This window comes from Patiria miniata, unplaced genomic scaffold (assembly GCF_015706575.1).
Source record: "Patiria miniata isolate m_02_andy unplaced genomic scaffold, ASM1570657v1 HiC_scaffold_7, whole genome shotgun sequence".
Lineage (NCBI taxonomy): Eukaryota > Metazoa > Echinodermata > Asteroidea > Valvatida > Asterinidae > Patiria > Patiria miniata.
Genome location: NW_024037074.1, coordinates 11,096,197 through 11,120,505, shown reverse-complemented (window position 1 = coordinate 11,120,505; position 24,309 = coordinate 11,096,197). Strand labels below are relative to the sequence as shown.

The 24,309-nt window shown below is 43.7% G+C and overlaps 3 protein-coding genes across 3 annotated transcripts; 2 read left to right on the top strand and 1 right to left on the bottom strand.

The window, feature by feature from the left end:
• The first annotated feature begins 584 nt into the window (after positions 1–584).
• Positions 585–5,484, top strand: LOC119744571 (di-N-acetylchitobiase-like). The gene is made up of 7 exons (XM_038220556.1): positions 585–859; positions 1,398–1,536; positions 2,081–2,283; positions 2,591–2,756; positions 3,213–3,313; positions 3,655–3,819; positions 4,356–5,484. Exons 1-7 carry the CDS (start codon positions 698–700, stop codon positions 4,542–4,544), a joined length of 1,125 nt encoding a protein of 374 aa, XP_038076484.1. The 5' UTR covers positions 585–697; the 3' UTR covers positions 4,545–5,484.
• A 755-nt stretch (positions 5,485–6,239) lies between these two features.
• Positions 6,240–8,046, top strand: LOC119746491 (beta-1,3-galactosyl-O-glycosyl-glycoprotein beta-1,6-N-acetylglucosaminyltransferase 4-like). Its single transcript, XM_038223461.1, has one exon. The coding sequence runs from the start codon at positions 6,371–6,373 to the stop codon at positions 7,769–7,771; it is 1,401 nt and encodes a 466-aa protein (XP_038079389.1). The 5' UTR covers positions 6,240–6,370; the 3' UTR covers positions 7,772–8,046.
• Positions 8,047–9,104: 1,058 nt separating this feature from the next.
• LOC119746035 (metabotropic glutamate receptor 1-like) lies at positions 9,105–23,900 on the bottom strand. The gene is made up of 7 exons (XM_038222793.1): positions 23,659–23,900; positions 15,861–16,117; positions 15,118–15,367; positions 14,443–14,617; positions 13,816–13,939; positions 12,373–13,306; positions 9,105–11,701 (listed from the first exon to the last, which is right to left on the bottom strand). Exons 1-7 carry the CDS (start codon positions 23,883–23,885, stop codon positions 10,327–10,329), a joined length of 3,342 nt encoding a protein of 1,113 aa, XP_038078721.1. The 5' UTR covers positions 23,886–23,900; the 3' UTR covers positions 9,105–10,326.
• Between the last annotated feature and the right edge of the window lie 409 nt (positions 23,901–24,309).

Sequence of the window (24,309 nt, the reverse complement as noted above, 5' to 3'; positions counted from 1 at the left end):
GTGGGGACGAGCGAAAGGATAAAAGCTATTCCCTTGAACAAACTCATGGGAAGTAATCGCAAAGCAATCCGTGTCCAAGAAATATCATAAATAGAGCTCGAAGATCCTGCCCTTTGGTAGAGTGCTTGAAACGAGTGTAGGGGTCAGGGGTCAGCTAAGGGGATCTCAAATTAACTCTGAAAAGAGTTGATTCAACCCAATCTGGACACTGTCACCATATATCGGTAGAAAGCCAACTTGACCAAAGTCCTCATTTGTTTTGGCAGACTAAAAAGTTCGTGCCATTGTTGTGCTGTAAAAAGTAAACGGTACACGTGCTCTATAAGTATGTTAAAGTCACCGTACAATTTAGAGAGATGCCACGGGAATGTCTTTAACAGGCTGTCCTGAAAATTATGTGAAGAAGCTTACAATGAACAAGGAACATAATTAATGTTATAATACAAAGTAACAAAAGTTCAGCCCACTTTGATGGTTCAACTGTATATCTTGCAAAGCAAATAGAACGATCGATGTCACGAGCAAGCGGCGCTACAGGAACTTTGGTCACGAGTTAAGAGAAGGCGTCCATATTTTGGGGGAATTTTGATAGTCGGCGTATACTGTTCAAATAATGATTGAACTCTGAAGCATTAACTTCACTTCGAAGGTAATTCTGGGTAGTTACACTGCAAGTCCACACAACTGGGCTCGCAAAATGGTTTCAGGCCGTCATTTGCGCGTTTTGAGTGGTATTCTACCGGCACTATGGCTGCTCTGCCTGTGTCTACGGCACGGTGCCACCGCGCCGGTCGAGGCGGACTGCCCGTGCACCGACCCGTCGCAATGTGAGCTGATCACAACACCGCCACGGAAAGAGGTAACTTTATAATAGGGGTCAGAATGGTATAAGGTCCTATGATTTGTTACATTCAAGTTATGCATAGGCCCCTACATTTTATTCCTGCATGGTTCTGGCCAACAGATTCCCGAAATTTTATTTCAAACATTGCCGTACTATAACCTGAAACAATTGGAGTGGTGTGGGAATTAAGTGTCTTTGGAAGCATTTGTGCCCCTCTCAAAACACCCCAAACCCAATTCTCCCCCTAAGTGGTAAAAGTTGCCGAAATAATAATGAAAGCGGACGGTATTATGTGTTCAGAAATGCTGGTGTATTTCTCTCTGTCATGCCACATCCAAGTGCTATAGTAATGACTAGGGAATTATTACATGCCTAGTAGTACATTATGTAATTGTTTTAATTGGTAACAAAATGATAATTAGTTTATTGGCACAAAGTGAGAGAAGGACAAGCAATTACATAAATATTATAGTGCCCTTTCAGTAACACACACACACACGATTTGTAATGATTTGGTCCGACCTAATCGAAGAATATTATTGCAATTTTACAGCTATTCGCTTTCGTTGTGGAAGACAGCAACTGGCAGAAATACGATTGGTCGAAAATCACCACAGTGGGGATGTTCATCAAGTACGATCCGAAACTCATGTGCCACGCCCACTCCAAGGGGGCCAGGATTGTCTTAGCAGGTACTCCGATAAATACTATATAAAAACCCTATTTTTTTTCTGAAACGGGACCAAAAATCATAAGACCGTATTCACACAACAATACTGAACACATTACAATGTCTACAATCTATTCTGATACTACAGTACTGTGTCAAATGATAATTAATTAAAACACATCTGAGGCCTATGAGCTTTTTGGAGGCTATATTGGGAGGGTGTGATATGGTTTGGGCTTTGGTGGACCCTATAGCGCCCTCGTGGTAGTGCATATTAAAAAGTCTTTAAAAATCTAACCATTTTGAAAGACTAAGATTTGTTTCATAAAACGGTGATGGTTGTAGGCATGAACATGTGGCTGATATTGATCGACAAACTTTGAATAACATGAACACTGCACACAAAGATTTGTGTTGCTTGACGCAGATAGGCCGCCTGACCCGCGACCTTTATTTCAAACGTTCGATCTATTTTGTATGGAGCGCCTTGAAGTGCAAAACTGAGTTTACTGAATACTACAATCGACATAATCTTGACAGTCATTCATTTGCCACTCTCTATTTAGTTGTGTATCCAGCAGCTAACCTGACGAATCCCGCTGCCCGCACTGCATGGATACAGCAACAGGTTGCCCAGGCTAAGAGCTGGCACATGGACGGCGTGAACTTTGATATCGAATACGAAGTCTCCACTGAGCATGCGCATTACGTAGTCGATTTGGTCAAGGAGACGGCGCAGGCCTTCAAAGCCTACAATCCAAATGCCCAGGTATGTATGAATTGCATACTTTTTGCCCTATGATAGTAAAGAGCTGTGAATATGGCGACGTCGAGATTCGAGATACCAAAGTCTTGACAGAACATCATTATGGTCTCCAACTTTGGATGAGCTGATAGCAAAAAAAAAGCGCTCGACTCCATGGATGCGTGCTTTTCCAGGGCCCGCCCCCTTTGCGCCCCCCCCCCCGCGACACCTATGAGCCCACCAGTACAAAATTTCACAATTACTCCGGTTTGTATAATAGACGACAATTATTTTCGGGTTCGTTTTAAACCTACTGTAATTTTCTTCCAAGATAACTTTTGACATAGCCGGGGTACCAGACTGCTTCTTACTCGGCCGTTGCTACGACTACACAGCCTTGGCCGAAGCATGTGACTTCCTTTTTCTGATGGACTACGACTTTCTCGCGGCTGGGCCGGTGGCTTTGCCCAACTCTCCGCTTTCTGTCATCAAATTTGGTGAGTTGAATACAAAACTTTTAACAGTGGCTTCTTTTTCACTCCGCTATTTTGAAACAACCATTATAGAAGTATAAATAAAGTTGAAAGAATGGACGTTTTCGTACAGTCGACTTCTGCTTTTTGGAACTGTTTTCCATAAGCCACGACTACTTCCTGTTGAAAAAGCAATCCTGTATTTGAAAGAAAGATCCTGTGGTAAATTTTGCATAGGATGATCACATTGTGTATTAAAGGCAGAATGGAACATTTTTGTACATTCAATTACATAAAAGGACATAAAAGGGCACCTGTCATAGACAGAACCCCAGGTTGACCTAACAGTTTTCATAAACGGAGTGGGACAATATTGGTTAAAGCTGTGATATTCAGTCATCTACGGAACGGAACAAACTATTCCTTTAAATATTTCGAATTGATGTTTTTCGTGTGTCTGAATTATTTTGTAATGTTCAGGTGTGGATTTGCTCAAGGTTGTATATGGGGTACCTAGCAGCAAGATGGTGCTTGGTGTCCCGTGGTACGGCTACGATTGTCCGTGCGTGGAGCTTTTGCCGGTAAGAAAGACAATTCCGAGATCTCAAAACACCAGTTTTTGGTGATTATCATCAATTTAGGTTTTAACTAGTCGATGGTCCAGAAATGGCAATTAATGTTATTCAAAACAAGATTGCGTCTTGACCTCGAGATTCCGACCATTCAGTGGTCGCCTTCCATCGGGTAGAATGTTAATTTTTTTGGTGAAGTTAAATTTCCTTCCTTAATTGCCACTTAATTGTGTTTGATGTTACAGCGGTGGTTTTGATTCAATGTATTGAGATTGATTTTTAGTTTGTAGCGAGCTTCTTCCCCTATTTTTGCCTGCATTCTAGATGTCGTGTTTCATTCTTATTTTCAGGACGACGTATGCCTTGTCAACAGAACTCTGACCCTCTCGAAACCTGGAGTTGGTTCTGGGTCAGTCACGCAGATTCAATACAAAGACATTATGAAGCTACTTCCGAAATCCTCAACTGGCCGCTTGTTTAGCGAGCTTTTCCAGTCGCCCTACTTTAATTACAAGGTTTGTGTCCTATTTCATTCTGTTTTCGAAAAGAAGTTGAGCGTACCTTGAGCCCACTGTTAGTGAGTTCATATCTTCATGGACGCCTATCACTTGGTATAAGAGTAGTGTGTTGAACCTTAATTGAATGCACAGTATTCATTGCGTCACCACCTTATTTATATATATAAATATAGTTCAATGATGGCTGTGCATATTAATACTGGTTGACCAGCTGTTTTGACAGTTTGCCAGCTTGTTAGGTAAAAATCCGCGAGCTTTCCATCTTCAAACAACCCACATAATGTAAATATATACCAAATGTCGTGATTGCTTATTTGAACAGCAGTTAGCTCATGCCTGTTATAATGACGTCATGAAAATTCCGTCAATATATCGTCTGTCTATATCATGAAGTACAAATTCAATGAAAAAGTCTAAAATGTAATTGCAGTTGAAACGTAGGCCTGCATTCTTTTCAATAAACGCACCAATACATAATTGTAAGGCTCCGAGAAAATGACACAGAAGTCACATGTGTTTTGAATATTTCCCAGGATGCCTCGGGGCAAACCCACGAGCTCTGGTACGACGACCCGGCCAGTCTCGCCTTGCGCTACGACTACGCCCGGGCGGAAGACCTACGCGGTGTTGGTATGTTTGAGGCGGACAGTCTGGACTACAGCAACGATCCGCTGGCCATGAATCAAACTAAAGCTATGTGGGACGCCATCGACAAATTCTAAAGTACATCTCGTCATGGATCTTTCAGTCAGCTTACATTAAATCAGCTTATATTATTATATAATAATCCCGTTGGAAGGGGGAACAAAATTCCCCACTTTTCGGGCGTTGTGCTCATACTGCCTGCCCACCAACAATTACAAACCGTATAAATATTTCAGTTCATACTAAATAGAAATTGGCGTTAAATGCTGCTACTGTCACGTATATGTATACCATAGACATCTAATGTCTATAGTATACCTGTTTGAACAAGGCCTCCGTGGTCAGATGGCATCATCAACCCCCGCCCCAACAACCGTTGTTGATTTGCCCCCCTTGTGGCAAAGCTGGGCGAAAGCGGCCCTGAGGGCCGTCATCTTCCGCCTGCCTTCGTAGGTGATCTCGCATTGGTCCGGGTCGATCTCCCCAAGCAGGATATCCAGGTCGACAAAGCTTTTGTCGAACTCTTTCTCCAGGATGTCGAGCCAGTGAATTATATTGCGGCCATCTTTTCCGCTGACATGAATGCAATTACAACACTCAGTTGTCAATCTCTTTCCACTGTAATTCTATAAAATCACCGGCCTTACTGAACCAGAGGAATTTATATAGGCTAAGTGACGGGTCCAAAGTGAAGGGTGCATTTGAAATAGTAGAAATGTGAATATTAAAATATTGTCTAAGATCTCTACAATACACAATGGCAATGACAAAATGACAATACAACGACAAGTGTTCTGTTTGAATTGACCCATTTGTGTATAATGTTGTTTGATAAAATTTGTTTTAAAATGTAGCTTAACGATTAAGTCAAGTTAGTGATCAGCGCTGGTAATTTTTTGAGAATTGTGGATAAATCACACCACGAACTTGCGCTTCTGAAAATTCGCATTCCACTGTGTTTCATTCCACTAGTGTTTAAAGGAATAGTAAATCATTTTTTTGCAGTTATCCAAAATGTTAAACTGACGAAATTATCGTTGAAAAGCTTACTTGGTTTAAAAATAGTAATGGCAATAAACTCCCTGCGAAATGATTTTTTCTGGCATGCTGTCATTTTGAAGAAAACAACAAAAGAAGGCCATTTCCAAAGATGCGTCAAGTGACTAGTTTTTGGAAATTTCCGTTTGAAGTTGGTTTGTAATTGGGCGAATCCGTGAATGGGTGCGCGCAAGTGTTGACACGACGCACACGCGCGCGTGGTTGCTATTATTTGTCAGTTCAGTGCGTGACATCGCGTAACTGGCAATCGGCTGAATGAGAACGAGTCCCGGACGCTGATTTCGGGCGCAATTCAAAACATGAGTCGGCCAGTTTTTAATTGAAATCGAGAACCTGCAATATTTATTTCTCTGAATTTACGGCATTCACTGAGCTTTAACCTCATCAAGTTTAAGTTGTTAAGCACCCGTCTTTTAATTTTGAGCACTCTTGTTGCTAATTCAAACGAAACCCTACCTATAACCCTTTCTTTCTGGGTTCGGGAGGCCCACTGCAGGAACACACGTTATAATGGCATTCATAACAAAATATAACCTTTTCTGCATGAATGCAATTCGACTGCTTTGTGTAACTCGTATAGGTCAAGTTAATAAAAGATCTTTACTGAGGCGAAACCTCAATGACAAATGCACAAAACGACAGGTAGTGATCAACACCTGTTATTCTGCTATGTGTGGGCAAATGCCACGTCAGTCGTTTGTGCAAATTGTGTTCAGAAGGTGCAAGGAGACTCCAATGCATCGTGCGGTTAGTCTGCCTGAGTGTTTGTACCCGTTCATTAACAAACTATCACGATCCAATCTAACATTTTGGACGTAATTTCAACACGCCGCCCGTGTGCACAATGAAGTGTGTCTTTGCGCGCAGGAAGCCGTCTGGTTTCGTGATGCTGGCACTACTTCTTGCGATATATCTCGCGTATAACCAAACTGGTGATCTTACCAACCATGCGGTAACACGTGCCCCGACGTACAGGAACTCCACTGACAGTTTTCGGGTCGAAGAGGTGATACTAACGCGTGCGATTCAGAATAGAAGTGTGATAAGATCGCTGTACTACGCGCCCGTTGGTCAACGCCCAACAAACCAGAAGTATCACAGACACTGGGATGTCAACTGCTCTGGTCTATTTGCTGGAAATGGGACAGTTATCAAGAATGTGAGCGAAGAAATACGACAGGAGCGACAGAAGGAATCCTTGATGCCTTCGGATAGCACAGTGGTGACATGGACGGATGAGTGTGCATTATTTACGAGACAGAGAGGTTATCCTACGATACCTAACTCGGAAGAAGAGGCAAGTTTCCCGCTAGCTTATATCATTGTAATTCATAAGGGATCTGCCCAAGTGGAGAGACTATTGAGGGCGATTTACCAGCCGCAGAACATTTACTGTCTGCACCCGGATTCCAAATCATCCAAGGAGTTTCATCAAGCGATGGACGGTCTCGCAAATTGCTTCGCTAATGTCTTCATAGCTTCTAAACTCGAAGACGTGCAGTACCCCGGGCTTACGCTTCTGCTGTCCAACATCAACTGCATGAGGGATCTGACTGAACAACCCGCGTCCGGTTACCAGTGGAGGTACGTCATGAACCTATGCGGGCAAGACTTTCCCTTGAAGACCAACCTAGAGATTGTCCGGCAGTTAAAGGCGTACAACGGCCACAATGGTATCCGATCCATTGTCCCAAACAACTTGGAGAAGAGAAATAGAACCCAGTTTCAATTCATTGTGCGAAACGGAACCGTTATCAAAACTGAAAGCAGAATGAGTCCTGCACCCCACCAACTGAAGGTTTACACCGGTTCATCTTACTACGCTGTCAAAAGGGACTTCGTCAACTACATCTTAAGGGATTCAGTCGCCACCGACTTGCTGCACTGGACGAGAAACACAAAGATGCCAGATGAGACTTACTGGGCTACTCTGCAACGGGCACCGGGCGTTCCTGGAGGTGTACCTCAAGCACCCGAACTAATCAGACCATTGAATATCCGTTACGTCAATTGGTACTCGAGTAGACCGCATACATGCCGTGGCACTTTTGTGCGCGAGGTCTGCATCCTCACAATCGGAGATCTACACTATGTCCGGAAACAACCGCATCTGTTTGCCAATAAATTCTATTACCAGGACGACCCGGTGACCTTGCAATGCCTCGAGACGGTGCTAGACTTTAGAGTTCGTCACCCCGAAGAGTCAACGAAGTTACCCGGGTTTCCCGTCCAGTACCCCGATTAAATTTCCCCCTATCTCTGCACTGACGAATGAAGAATATCATTACTAAGAGAGCACAACATGGTTACTAAACAGGTAGTGGTGGGCACTGCCGCTGGAAAAAAACTTTTGCCAGGGGGTGCTGGAATTTCTAAAGGACGGACAAAATTAATGCGAAAGTGGAGCGCAAAGCCTTTACGTCGTGGCTTAATTTGGAATACGGGATGCTCTGTGGTGCAATCTGAGGCGATTCCTGGTCACTTTCATGTGACTTTTTTTAGCAAAGGTTTTTTGAGAATATAAAGACAATTTATTTCATTATTTTGTTTAGAATATACTGTTGCTCTTAAAACGTTTAACTGTACTGAAAAGTAGAAAACGCTGTAGTTTAATCTCCATTTTTGGTTCCATTTAATTCTGGAAAAAGAATTGTATCATTATGCATGGCATCGTATTTAAATATTATTGTTGCAAAGCTGCTTTCTTACATTTAGTAAATTCCTTCGTGTATGTTTTGTTTTATTTTCCGAGCCCTTACGGCGTGGGGCCACAGGGCCAGGGGCCCGCTTCAAGGCCCCGGAAAATGTTGGATTCTGGATGCACTGTGATGAAATATACTGAAGTATACTGAAACTTATAAAACCCGAAAGGAAGTTTGTTGGTTCAAGTTAGTACAAATGGTTCCACTGGAAGCTGATGAATTTCTGTTCATAAAAATATTCACATAGTTCTAACTCACCAAACGATGTAGCTCTCGATATGTTTGCAGTGTTATTTGTTTGTTACAGGGAATGGCAAAATATATAAGACTAAAAGACCAAATGCATTATGTTTATGATCGATGGCTAGTTTGGGGATAGGCAAGGATTTCACACGTCGCGTCAACTCGACCGTTTATAAACTCGACCGTTTACCAACTCGTCGGATAAAGTCCTTAACTTGCTATATTTGATAATCGGCACAGTGGTTCAAGAACTGTTTCAAGAGTGTCCTCCCAAATCAATCACAAGTCCATGACAAGTCCATGACAGTCCTCCCAAATGCATGACAAGTCCGCCACAAGTCCATCACAAGCCTTTTAGTCTCAAGTCAAGTCACAAGCTGTCTTAATCAACCTTGACAAACGCGCTCTTTACTTCTTGTGTTGCTTTTGACCAGTGGACTTGTGGACAGACTTGTGATCTACTTGCAATGGACTCGACTATACAAGACTGTAAAGTGAGCATTCCCTTTGTTGCTCAATTCAATATTTGTCGGCGATGCTCGGGCGGAAACTATCCAAAAACACTCCCAAAGTGAAAGGTAAACGATATCACGCATGGAGGTAAACACCACAATTGGAGCATACCAGCAGACATCATGGTAACATTTTATACTTGAATTTATTGCAACATTAGTCACACTATCTCAACTGGCAGTAAGATTCGTATTTTAATATCTTTGTTTATGAACTATTAATTAAGTAGCTTTTAGATATTTTACATTTATTTATTAAGTAAAGGTTTATTCCGAATACAGACAACGTCAATGCTAACGGAGATTCTGCCATTTATAAGCAACCCTGGCTGCGTTCGTTAGCTACGAACGTTAGCTAGTCACCGCGAACGTGTCAACCCCAAGTGGAATAACTGTTAAAAACTGATGTCATGTCACTAGCACTGTGTATGAGAACGCCTTTTTTAAATTCTTTAAAGTTATTCCAGACGAACCATTGTTTTGTGTGTGTGTAATTTATCCACCTTTCTGGTGCAGAGAGGTTTAATTTCATTCCTTACAGAAGCATGTAGCGCTCAGAGAGTCAGCCATTTTGGTAAAGATAACAGAACGAATTGGACAGACCGTTCGCTTTTGTTGCTATAACATTCGCCAACGTTTGTGGTACACGGTTCCACCTCAGCGAACGTTGCCAATTAAACGTTGGCAAACGTTAGAAGTGTTCGCGTAAGTGGACGCGACGTTATTCGCTGATGACAACAGTGTTTTGTGTCCCAAAAGTGAACACATTGAAATCGATTTTATACAAGCTTTCTACAATGTCTGCGTTTAGAAAATAAAGTGTCTTCATGCAACCTATGCATAGGCCTATTTTGTTTGAAACTGAATGCAAAAGAATTACAGCACACGTTACAAATGACCAGCTTTATGTATCTTTTTATAGGCTTACCAAGGAAAATGGTCGTTTGATCTTGGTATAAAGAGTTCAGATCGGCATAGACTTTATCTATTGCACTAATTCAGCCACACAATCTCCATATATATACTTGTGGTATGAAAATTATCGAGGCATGGCATTTACCACACAAGCTTAATAAACCGATGGTGCATAGTCCATACCCACGTGATGGCGCAAAATGTACAGCCACAATGACAAAATCCTCTTGCTGTTAGGCCTACATAGTAGTGTTTTTGGTGAAGGCACGCGCACGTATGAGGTGGTTGGCGGATTTGAGTGGTGATGGTAGTAACGGAATTTACTAAAGTAAGAGAATTTCCATTCAATAAAGTTTTAGGTATAAGTACAAAGCATAAACGTACTGAGCTGTCAAGTTAAAATAAAAAAAAACCGCCTTGAGTGCCAGTCATACATTTGACGATCTGATTTCGGAAAGCGTCCTCAACGGCGTGTTTTGTCCACTTGCCAATTCTTCCAGCTTGGCTTCGTTCCAAACACCGCCTGACTGAAACGCTTCTTCAGCTCTTGAGTCTGGAATCAGACCATTTGTGTTTGCGTTCGTGTCGGGTGGTTTGTTTGGTCGAATTGCCATCTCCACCGTTGGCGGCGCATTGTCAAGTTCTGTCCTCTTGCCGAACTCGGTCGGCTCCAAATTGTTGTTGTTGGACGCTGTTGCGATTGACTTCGGTGGTGGAGGGGAGTTGAGCTCCGTTTCTTGGAGATTTGGACCCGAAGGCACCAGGTCGATCGCAGAGGAGGGCCTCGCTGGTTTGGAATACGGTGCTTGCGATGGGGACGTAAGAGAAAATGAAGAAATGGTGGAGGAGGTGGGTAGGGGGTTACTAAACCCAATTACCTGTCGGCACAGCACCTCGGCCGATCGTGCCAACTGCTTGCGGTGTTTGAGAGAATGCTTACAAGGCGGCGCACTGCATAGAGGAACGCTGGGTTTACCCTCCAGGGAACCGTGCGAACGACGGCGAGGCAAAAACTGAAAAGGGTTGACCCCGGGGCGGGGCAAACCCTGACTGTCTGACACGCGCCTCTTGTTGTGGACCGGGGGCGCGTCTAGGGTTGAGTTCCGCATTTGCCCAACCTGGGGCTCGGTCAGGTCCTGACTGCTGCCGTGGAATGAAGTGATAATCTGAGGAATGTCTAGACGGAGCCCCGGGCTCGAGTCTCGTCTCCGCGAGACGTCAGCATCATTGTCATCATCATCTGTCAGGAGCGGGTGCGCTTCGCTCTGCTCGTCGCGCGCGTCAGCCTGTGAGTCTCGCGTATCGCGAACTGGTTCCCGGTCCATCTCTATGTACACACTATCTGATGACTTGCCGGCACGTGCGCCAGAGTTCCTCCGTAGTAGTGCTTCCTCTTTGCTTGCTAACAGCGGTGGAATGCTACCCGGAGATGATGCGTCCCTAAGTGCACTTTCGATGTAAACCTCTTGTAAGTTGGTGGTGGACTGGTCCGTGCGGGGCCGTACCACAGCGATCTTTGGGCTCGACTGGGATGTCTGCCACACCGGTTCCTCGGCCTTAGTTGCCCCGTTGTGCTCGGGAATTTGCTCTTCCAAGCATCCGCTGATTCGCCGGGGCTGGCTCTCGGTTGACGGGGAGTAGCGGTAGACCGGCTGCCGGCGTCGTTGGATTCGGTCCCGTTCCACTGCTTTCATCATGTTCACCTGGTTGTAGCCGCGCTTGCGGCGCCGCATGCCGCTAAAGAAACCTTTCTCCTTGGGGGGTCGTTTGCGGTTGAATCCTGGACTACGGCCAACTCGATCCCTGAAAATTTGGTAGAAAAGAAACCGGTTTGGAACCTCAAGTAATGATACGTGCATTATGGTAAAAAGGAAAATAAGTATGATCTTCATTTAAACGAATAAATTTCTTAAAACATTTTAATATCAAAATTTTTTATCGCCATTCAGATATTGAATCTATTGACCAATCCCCCCCCCAAAAAAAAATTAATTAAAAAACATACACTCTTTGTACCCAGGAGGATGAAGCCTACTGCCGGAGCATTCTTGTTTTGGTTTTTAGTTTTGTTGATTCGTACGGAAAATAACAAAGATAGATGTTGTTGAGAGATGCTTGCAGGAGTTGTAGTCGAGATAACAACAAGTATTATCTCAAATTCAATCGCAAGTCACCTACAAGTAAATCACTATTCAATTCCAAATTAATCACAACTAATTCGGATATAAATCATCGCAAGTAATAGGGAACGAAAGTGCCTGAAGAATGTCTATGTCACAGTTTTTTGAAAATCATAGTTCTTTGGAAATCAGTTCTTTGGAAATCACAGTTCTTTGAATAGCTTGTCAATTGGGTTGACATTGGATGGCCTTAGATCAACCTGTTATTGACTTGGGATTAACTTGTGATTGACTCGTGATGGACTAGTGATGTGTCTATAAATTTGTGTTAGCCAATCTTGAAAAGCCACTCACCGCCCCATTCCAATATCCAAGGAACCGTTCACGCTATTAGTCTTCTGTGAAGACAGCGGCGCCAGCTCGCTGAAACTGCCCACGTGCATGCGGACCAAACTGGACGTCTTCATGGAGCTCCGACGGTTCCTCTCCGGCTTGAACAAGACTATGTAAGTCTTGGGAAAGAAGAGACAAGCCAGAGCCACTGTGGCACTGAGGCTGACCGCGAAACAGACCACGATGGTTCGCATCTCACTGCCACCGAAATACAATGGGATGAAGGCCAGCCAGACCACACAGGTGGTATACATAGTGAAGGCAATGTACTTGGCCTCGTTGAAGTTCTCGGGCAGGTTGCGGGTCTTGAAGGCGTAGAGGGTGCACAAGACAACCAGGAAGGAGTCAAAGCCCAAAGGACCTAAGATACCCAGAGTCGTGGTGTTGCAGATCAGGCGGACTCGGCGAAGGTCTGGGTAGTCGTAGACTGCTTCTGGAGGCTCTATGACGATCAGGACGATAGTGATGATGACTTGGAGACCGATAACGATGAAGGTCATGACCACCTGGGCGGTGCTTCCGAGGAAGCGGGGCTTCCGAGTGATAATCTTCTTCTTGGAGCCTGCCAGGATCCGCGCCATGCGGTTGGTCCGGACCACAAGGGCCGCATAGCAGATACAGAAGCTCAAGCCCAGGCCGATCCTCCGGATGTAGCAGACCAGAGTTGTTGGGATGGTGATAAAAGCGAAGGTCATGAGAAAGCACATCAGGATGCCCACCAGGAGGATGTAGCTGTTCTCCCGGCTGGAGGACTTGACCACGGGAGTCTCGTTGTAGCGGATGAAGGTGACGAGGACGAATAGAGTGAAGCAGATGCCTAGACAGGAGAAGGTGACGGCAACAATGGCCTCGATGTCTCCCCAGTGCATGACCTCGGCCTCAATCTCCGTGCAATCTGAAGGAACGAAAACAAAAAATGGTACAATATTCGCACTTGTTTTGAAAAAGTAAAGCTAGGAAGTAATAATACTGAGGTTTGGCCTTTCAACGAAAGGCACTGTATGATCAGTGCTTGGCGTTACTCTCTGAGGATTAATAATGTATGTTTTCAGTGATTGGTACTTGATCCAATGACGTCATGCTTATTAGTGAATATGACGTACCAACAAACTTCCGAACATGCCAAAATCAGATGATAGGCAGAAATCCGCAGGTACTTCGCAGAATCAGACATTGAAATTAACTTAACTAGACACAATTTTTGTATCTAATATGATGAGTTCAACCAGTACGGGAAATCCTAGTGTAACACGATGCAATTTAATCAAAATACCGAGTTGAAAGGCTTCACCGGAAAAACCAATTGTGCAATTGTTTGAAACTTTCTGGCATTTTGTAACACTAATGGACTGTTTCATTTCAACAGAAAGTTTTCATGGGTTGACCACAAACCATTTGACTTACCACTCAGGTTCTCATTGGGCCACTGCCCTTTCGCGCACTCCTTACAGGTGAATTCGTCCACCATGATCTGGTTGGTTTTGCAAGGCACACACGCCCAGCAACAGTGAACATTATCTCGGATATCCTGCCAATAAAACAAATATACTTGGGGTTATATTTATCATGACTTAATTCTACGAATTGTTTGATACTTGACCATATTGTTCCAAAAACCGTTGGGCAATGTCTACATATATAATACAGCTTTGACTTTTACCTATACATGTAATTGGGCGCTGTGGTCCAACGGTTACGGTGTTCGACTCGTGTGCCGTGGTATAGTACATTGTGTTCGAACCCAGACAGGGAACATGGTGCTTGTGCGCTTGGGCAAGGCACTTTACTACGATTGCCTCTCTTCACCCATAATGGGTACCTGTGAAGGTAGAGACCATGTTGCGCGGCCCTCTAGCTGCAGCAGGATCTCATTCCTGATGAACATTTGATCACATGGAATTTGTGCAATATAAGTGTATAAATAATTATCATTAAATATTACAGCAGGTAAAGCTCCAATGATACAATGCGGGTAAACCAGAATTTCTACACCAATACGAATCGCTCACATTTTAATACTGTCGTTTTTACCTTAATGTGTGCCTTGGGACACGGTTCGCTGCAGAACGACGTAGCCGGGGTAGAAGAGGCGTTGTTCCACATCATAGCCGTGTCGTTCATCTCCAACACCCCGGCCGACCAATCACCGATGGGGACGTATTTGTATTTGCCGTTCGGGAGGAGTTGAAAGTTGAAAATATCGTATCTGAAAGAAAAGAATGATGTTTGAAATTGAACTTATAACAATGTCACCTACATTGTGGTATCATTAAAAGGAAATAACAACGAAACTGAACACATTGAGACGATTTTCATGTCGTGTTTTCATCATGGCTGTGTGGATGAAATATTAGATCCTTGAATTGGGAGTACTGGTCTGATTGATGAATGCGTCTCTCTGTATTGTGTGTTGCATTATTCATCTTTATTTATTCCACTTTGAAGACGAAAATCATGAATTTAATTGGCTAAAACTATGCTAACGAATAGCATAAATGTGAATTTTAACAAATGAGAAGTATGGATTTACGCCTGAATATCTAAAATTATATTAACTCGTCAATTTCAATCGACACAAATAATATAAGAGACTCTCGCGACCCCAGCAAGTTTAAAATTTTATTCGTGGTTTTAATATTTTGCCATAATTATTAGGGGCCTCCGTGAGTGTCAAGCGATCTGTTTCCTGTGCGGTCCATACTTTACCTGCCGGACGGATCTCCGTTCTTATCAAACTCAATCTCATTCCCGGACACTCCGCGGAACGAGACATTGAAGAGATGCCGCAGGAACACCGTGCCGTCTACGGGTTTCATCTCGGGGCACAGCCCCACGGTGTCAGGGGGACAGAGGGCCTGGTGCATATCGTGAAGGCCGTGCGCCATGGTGTAGATGGCGTTGATGATGAAACCCATCTTGGTGTCCTGACTGTAGTTCTTGGCTAGGGTCTCCCTTCCTGCAAAAAAGTCAAACCAGGCAAATCGTATGGATTCCGTGCACAAGTAGACGCCCGACGCTCTCCAGGAAAGACGATGGATGTTTGTACACATTTAGATGAATGTTTCCGTGCAACCTATCTAGCATTCTATTGACAGAGTAGGCCTATGTATTATTTGCAAACGAAATGGTCTTCTTATCTTCGACAACCAATTGTCTTGTAATAAAAGTTGCACATTGCAAGGATGAAAGCCATTGATATAATGGCTACCACAATCAGGAACAAAGACGAGTCTCAGGTTTAGCTTGCCCAACTATGCGGTAGAGGTATGTGCTTTACAATCATGGCCCTAATATGAAAGCATTCACACAGGACCCATATTGCAGATCGTTTTCAACGAAGAACTACTTAGTCAAGGATTGGGTGATTTTACTATAATTATGAGTACTGTCAAAGATGTCTTACTGAAGTCATCTCTATACCAACGTGGATTGTCTTCGTGTCCTATTACCTGTGCAGTTCTTGGGGTAGTGTTTTCGTCCGATCTCCTCAAGCACGCTTTGATTCTTGTCCTGCGGCAGCTCACACTTGAACCTGGCCTCCCAGAACTCTCGGAACCACGGGTTGACACTGTGGTTGTTCGGCCTCAAAGCGAAGTAGTACGGGTCGAAGTTCTCGATGTAGGAGGTCTGGGGCTTGATGGAGATGCCGCCGATGGCTTCCCGCTCCACGCCTTTGACGATCTCGTTGCGGTCCGCCCAACCGTCACTGCGGACAGGAAAATAACCCCAAGAACTTGAGAATTGGTGAAGCAAATAAGCTTCTTTCCACGTGTGACATGTGTCTGTGGAACTCGTTGCCCAAAGATCGCTGTCCCTTCGTCATCATTTTACCGTTACCTTATCAAGACATGAGCAGGTCAAATTGACGCAAATAATTGGTAATTGAGAACTATCGTATCAAAATGTCATCGATGCGCAACGCACTTAGTTTGAGGATCAGAAATTCACGTGTGCAGAGCCATGGTCAAACGTCTGATTTTATGCGACCACGCGCGCAAGCCAATCGATGTCGACTTTAGAAAATGTGACGTCATATCGATCAGAAAAGTGGTCTGTTGATTGGTCAATTTGGATACCACGTTTTCAAATATAACAACGGGTTTCCCAAGACGCGATATAGAATGCGCCCGCTGAATGGTCAGAATCTCGAGGTCAAGACGCAGTCTTGTATTGCATAATTAATCGCAGAATCTCCTCACATGTAGTCAGAAAATAATGTTAACTTAGGCACGGGATATATATCATGAATTCAAACAGACTACTTTTGTGAAGTTTATCAATTTTGACCAGTTAGAGCGTATCGCAAGCTGAACCCTATGTATACGTATGTGGAGGGAATATACAGCTTTGAACTTGGTTGGCACGTACAAATTGGCGTCATAAAATAAAGTGTCATGGAAAGATAATTTGGATGCGGGCGCCCTTTATGATAGCTGGTCCATTGGGGTTGGCTGGTTGGTCAAAGACATGTGCAACAAAGAGGGCGCGCAGGAAGGTTGTTCCAGGTTCCTTAAAATGGGGGTGGGCGGAGCTTCTGACGGAAAAATGATGATTTGTGTTACCAAAAGGTGTCACTGGCGGTCTTTTGGATGCTGTACATAATATGCAATAAAAGGAAGTGAGGTCATGTGTCTGGTTTTCACGGGCAAACATTTTATTATTGGCGATGGTCCTAGTTCGGATCAAATAGAGGTTGACATTGAAAATCTCCGTTTACCAATGCTGCAATGTCACTGCTCCATGGCTCGACGAGCGGTGAATGTATACACTGGTTTCCCGCTGCCTTCATTACCTCCTTACAATAGAGCCATTTAAGCCTGAAGGTTTCGACACAATCGGTCGGCTATCGGATTCCTTATCGCGCAAAGAAAACATGTTTGCCAGCCGGGGTCTCCTTTCCGCGGATGCACCAAAAGGAGGACGAGTTTTCTTAATGAAACCCTGCGGGAGTCTTCCTTTGTACACGGAAGTTGGGTTGGATTGTGTCTTTAGTATCCATCTTGAATAGGTTTCATTTTAAAGGTGCTATTCAGATTGGATATGCAGGATAAAGCTGTGCCGTGTACGTCCCCTGGTTTGCATGATTAAATTTCGCCAACTCGATCTATTTTCAGTGATCCATGCCCATTCCTGATGAATTTTAAATATTGGGTACCTTGTAAGTTATTCCTGCATTTCAATTATATTTTGTAACGTCTATAATGTGCCGAAACCATATCGATTTCAATAGCTATTAGTCACACAATAATGCATCAGCAAACCTCACCTCTAGTGTTTCCTGTAAATTGGTAACTGCATTATACCAACAGATTGGTAGAAAAATTAGGTATCTCCATCTCCACTGCGTTGGTCCCGAGTTAAAATTCCACTGAGATCAAAGTAATTTCTTTTGGGCGTTCCATAGGCCTTATCCTCAGAAGTTATTTTTTAAATTTCTCACCGACATGATGAGGATGTTAAAGAAACAATGAGCGTGTATCGACTACGTTGTGGTGGGACTGGCGAATATATACAGTCATTAATTGTTCATACAAGCATGTCCGCAAACATGATTTGGGGAATGTTATATTGAAATTTGTGCGGGGTATTCACCACGCTTCACGGCGTATCGGAAATGCCTGCAGGAAATCGGTGCGCGAAAAAACCCCGTTGCCCTCATTCAGAGCTGCGAAAGACTTTTGCAGGCTTCGCTAATCCATAATTCATGACAAGAGGTACATTAAAAGGTCTGCCATCACCGGCTCATTCCTCCGATTGCCTTCATGTGCCGACAGCTTGTACACCTAGGTGATTGCGACGCACTGTTTGCACATGGGGCTGTTTTGGCGCGTTTTTGATCCGGGTCGGCAGATGGCGGGAAACTCAATGACGCAATTTGGCCGATGTGTTAATACATCCACAGAAGGACCGATGCAGGAACATGCAATTAATAAATAATACATTGAACAGGACGTTGACGGGGAAAAGTTGCAAACACATTTGTAACAAACAGGTTAGCTTAATAAACGCTCGCGATACGAAGATGCGGATTTGTACCAAATCAAATAATGTCCATCAGCTGGAAGGGGCTTTGCATTTACCAGAACAAGACATATGATTTTTGTGGAACCTTGCGTGGTCTAGGGCTTGTTTACAGTAAAGTCGTAAACTAAATCTGCCAAAACAATTGATGCAGTTGTATTCAGCTCTCTGTGTCACTCGCGTGAACTACGTGCGAACTTCGGTGATGCAAACTGGGCTAAAAATACTCGGCCGTGTGTATATACAATGTATACAGGAAGATGATGATCGTATGACGGGAGGGAGAAGGTTGCGCGGGCTCCTCCGTTAGTCGGCGGGGGAGCCAGGCGGGCAGTCCAGGGCCTGTGCATTCCCGTCAATCCGCTCTCATCAGCCACCGACCGGGCGGCTCTGAAGAGAACCTGACGCGGTTGGTAACCCGATCACGGGCCCGATGGTGAACCGGAACTAAAGGCATGTACGTTGGTTATAAACCTACTTAATGTGATCCACACCGACGGAGTTCAGTTTAACGCAGACGAAGACGGCATAACCAGAGAGGAGACGATATTGGCAGATGGGATGTGCGTAATTCCTGGGTGATGAGGGAGGACTTTCAGGTACCCAAGACACGGTTGGAAGCAGATGAAAAGAAATGTCTGCCAGTTGTTGATTATTAGGGCCCGTAAACCCTCGCTAGACTCGGAGTTTAAATGCACCGTTTTAATACCAATTTATGTTTTGTCAAGGCGCATCAATCGAAAGGGCTTTAGGAAAATGACAATGGAGGGGAATTCATTTTGATCAGGCGAATACAGTTACAAAATTTGAAGGGGGGATGTAGAAAGTTGTCTTTACCAAGACAACAGAAGAGGGTATAGTTTTATTGCCAAGTCCATCACAAATCTTCAGACAAGTCCATCACAATTCAATCAGGAGTCATCAATCCCAAGTCAAGTCACAAGCTAATGAATGATTAAATGTGGCAAATTAATCACCTGTTCATTGTTGCTTAGCTGAAGATTGAACTTGCGATTACTTGTGACCGGACCTGTGATAACTTGCGATTCAACACTAGACTACAACCCCTGGCCATGGCACAGTTCAGTACCTAATAAAACCTAGATCTCGGCCCCACCCCGCTGACAAATTAACACATTTATGTCAGCGAAAATATGATGCAGTGCCCGGTCACGACTTCCTCCTCCGCGATGTTGTGACGACGGAGCGAAAAAAATGCGAGCGAGTTATTTCAACACGATCGTGGATACCTGCGTCCCGGGTCTCCTCCGCACTTGTTGCCCTTTTGCTGCCAAGGCCCTCCCCCCCCCCTACTCACTGCCAGGGCAAACTCCAAGTACGTCATCAAGAAACCGGCCAGTTACAATCTCCGCAAACCTCGGTAGATGGATGAATCTTATCAACCACATCAGCCAATCTTCATGTCCATGTTTGTCTCGGGGTAACTGCAGTGGTGCGTTTGGGGCTGAGTGTGGCGTGTGTCCAATTGCTATACATGTCCCATTTGAAGTCGGTGAGGTATTACGACTGACGCAAACTGTTTCCCGGAGTCTTTAATTTGTTGTTATGTTGACGTGTTTCGATGCATTTCGGCGGGGTTTTGTTTTGCTTTACGTACACGCTTGCACGCCGTGAAATCTGTGCATGTTCATGCTTCGGTCGGACAAGAATGCGTGTTTACGATCAATCAATGTGACTACAGTTTGTCAAATCGTGAGTTTTTGGGAAATAGGGAATTCACTTATTGAGGACCATAAGAAAGCACATCGTCCCAGCTCATGCATATTCAAATGTGCCTTTTCCTGATGTTGGTAGTGCTCCAGCTGTGCCTTCCTCAGATGACGTCACGTTGTTTGTTCTGAAACAGGGTCTGCCCGTGTTGACACTCGACCAAACATTTTTTGGAAAAAAAAATAGCGCTCACCCTTTTGTTTTAACAATAATTGGAGATGAATGAGGTTTGAAGCGTACTGGTGCCTGTTCTATAGTTACCAAATGTTGGCTACAGCAGCTAAACACAACATGTTTGGAAAGAAAATATTCACCAAAAAAGGAAACAAGCCTACTCCCCCCCCCCCCCGATATGCCAATAGAACGTACAGAACATCTCTGTATCGTTCACTCAGGGCAAAGTGCTTTCGAGCACTTTCGCGAACATGCAACAAACACACGACGCGTTGACATTTGGACGAATCCCCCAAATCATCGATCATTTCCGAGACGTCGTCTGGTCTAGATCATTTTTTTTTTACAAAACAACCATGTCCTCTAATCTTTGACTGAGTTACAGGGGAACGTATTACCGTACTTCACGGACCGGAAAATAAACACTCCAGTTCTCATACCAAAGCCCATAACATAATCATACAATTTCATCTGTTTTTTTTCCTTCAATAAACACGGTACATGTATTTACACTGACTTCAAGGGAGAATTACCAAATTTCACTGACCGCGAAATAATCCCTTCAATTCTCGTACAAATCATAACTATGCCTACTTTTTTCTATAATAAGGGAATAAATGTGTGCTTGGCCGGTTTTAAACACTATCTTTAAGACCAGTTGGAGTCTCCATGCTGATAATTACCCGAGCTGGTGTTAAACATAGTGTTTAATATGAGTCCAAATTTCATGTGACACTGGAAAAGTGTTTAAGACCAGCCAGCTGGTCTTTGTCAACCGTTTGAAACCGGCCACGTGACGGCTCTCGACCAATAGGAAATGGTAAGCTGTCTTAGGTATTTATTAATTGTTCGTTAAACACTTATGAGTCATGCGGAATTTTTTTTTCGCCATTACCAGAACTCGTTGGGACTTTATGGCTACTATTTCAAGCCTATAGACAACACATATCTGATGACAGTGACGAACGATGGCTCGGCTACTTTGGTTTCAAAATCAGGATTCACATTTCGTTTCCGTTTCATGATGTCCGGGTCTGTGTAGCGCTGCCAACATTATCGCTCTTGTACATGACTTTAAACGATAAATCTCGTCGTTAAAGGGAGGATTTAGCTCCTCCCCCCACTCCAAACACTATTTAGCCCCAAATAAAAAGGACCCTTTTCATCGGTTAAAATCAGGCTGACGGTATAGTATGCTACTTCTTCTTGCAAGCCAATTTGCAATATCATTTCGTCATTTTGTTCACTGTAAACTAAGTTCCTTTTTATAGAGGCAACTTGACTGTTATTTACAGCAATGTGAAATGACAGTGTGGCTGTTTTAAAACCCTTGGCATTAATGAAAAGCCTCAACATCAAGTCGAGACTGTATAAAGTAAGTACATGTAAAGGGATTGCCACGAGGAAGAGCTTCTTGTATTACTTCAAACCTAATTGATTTGATATTTCCTGCGGAATTGGAGGAACTTTGAGGTCCATCTCTTCTGTCTTGCAAGAAAATGCAAACCGGGCAGATTTTGCTACTTTGACGAAAATGTACAAAAGATTATGCGGAACTTGGAACGGGAGAATTCGTTTTTATACATCAATGTTGGTATTGATCTTAATTGTCTGAAAGATTGAATGAATAGAGACTGCTGATTGAAAAGATCCTGATCAAGTCGATGCGATATGCCAATTTGGCATGATACCCTTCCGATTTCGAAGAGCTGTTTTTCTTCCATTCCACAGCTATTCAGGTTCAGGACAGAGCAAGCGCAAGTTCATGAATACATATTGATGACCTAATCTCTAAAATCTGCGTTTCACCCCTACAAACCATCGGCCAGGGGCAGCATCGACCTCAGCAGAATACTAACACAACATCACTTGATAGATCTCGCTGCTTTGGTTTCTCCCCCTGCCCCATCCACAATAGCGTCCAGTCGCAGGCCTCGGGCGGGCTATATGATGGGGAGTGTCGCAATTACTCACCGTGTTTTCACACCGAAGGAACTCACTCCCTCCAACGCCTGAGGGCGTGCGAGGCTGGCCTTTTTCAGTAAAAAACACGGCCAGGGTTCGTGTGAAGCGTGCGTACGGCCGGGTCGGCGCATAAACCAGGGAAAGGGTATAACAAATTTAATATATCGTTCGATTTCCATTCTAATCACACTTATCCGGTACACAGGCGCTATTTTATTTTTGTTTCAAATTGAGGTCGACCCCATCTCGTGCATAACTCGTAGCCTGTTTTCTGATTTGATCGCGCTGGGTGCGGCGGTAAAGGACAGTCAGAATTGAATACTAATGTGAACATATTAAACGACCCGCTACGAATTATCGAATTATTTGGAACACAATGAATGATACTGTAAAATACCGAAATAAGTATCAGTTAATATTTTCTCTAGAGTCAAATTAGGCAATAGACAAAAAATTGGGCGATGTAGCGATATATCCCGATGAGCAAAACGACGGAGTCCTGTATATACCACCAAGTGCTATATATTACTTAATTTCTATCGACTTGAAGAGCTGTATTCATGGAACTTCCATAGCTGCGTACGCCTCATTGGATGTCACTGTCCAAAATGGAAAAGCTATTTGACTATATCATGTAGTCATCTGTAACTTGTACAGAGTCTTAAGTCAAGTGGCAGCTGGCTTTCTTATTATGTAAAATTGTATGTATAGAGAAACCCTGCCTAAGGTCAGTGGTTATCTATAGGCTGGTGCCTGTAACGCATAACTGATATGCATTAGATCACTGCATAACGTCAGGGATTAATACCTGGAGAGCCAGAGTCATTAAAATAACTGGATGACTGCAGCCTCTTCCATCTCTTTTCTTTCGTGGCCGCGGCGGCACATCCAAACGTTCAGGAAGACAAAATGATGATATACACCAATAACTTTGTATTCCGCAAATTGGCCCTCTTTCTTTTTATGTCCGTAAATTTGAAACAGCTCGTGAACTTCATAAGCAATATTGTTTGATATTTCAGCTGGTAAGCTGTTTCGCAAAACACACAAATCTGTGATCAGTAAATTCACATACCTGCCAGTGAAGAGCAATTTCCAAGACTGGCACGAATTAGCTAAGCAGAATCAGCATAATACCAATCACAATCAAATCAATATATATCTTGCATGATAGCATAGCTGGTAACCCGATATTTTATAAACAAATAATTTCATACTCAGCAAATTTCAAACCTGCCGATGAAAACAAACCTCCAAACAGGCCCGATCTCCTGGTAACTTCAATATAACAGTATACAGACAGTAACCCCAATACGTTAGCAAATAATTACGTCAGTGCTTAGAAACTTTACAAACCTGCCGATGAAGAGAAACCTCCCAGATAAGCCCAGTCTCCTGGTGGCTTCCATCAGGTTGGTGATGGTCTTGCCCTCGCAGAAGCACACCACCACGCGGGCCGTGGGCGTCTGTAGGAGGTTCCGGATCACCTTGTCGAACTTCTCCGGTGGGGAGTGGCTATTGATGCTGTCGTAGGTGGCGATGCAGATGCCGGCCTTCATGGCGAGGTCCTTGAAGACTTCCATGCCGCTGGCCCCGTAGTTACCTGGACGGAACACATATCGAAAAAGGTAAAACATTTACAAAAAGGTACCACATAAAATACTTTTGTAATGTCCACTCTAAGTCTAATTTTCACCGAGTTTCAATCTAGTCAATCACCCAACAGATAAATTTGAAATAAGCATTAAAACCGAGGGCCGCCTCAGTGTTCTATTTTTGGGAAGGATTAAAAAAGTAGGGGTCCCCAGCAAAGCCTTAAAATGGCTAAGCACTGACAGCCTCGACTTGGCAGTTAATTTGAAATTCTTCTGTCTCATGCCCATCGTAAATCAGGTCACGCGTAAATAAGAATAAGCACTAACGAAGCAACGCCTATGTAACCTTTCATATCCCGTAACTAAAGCTTAGTATGTGCTTTTAATAAAAGCTTCCCCTTTATGACTGTGT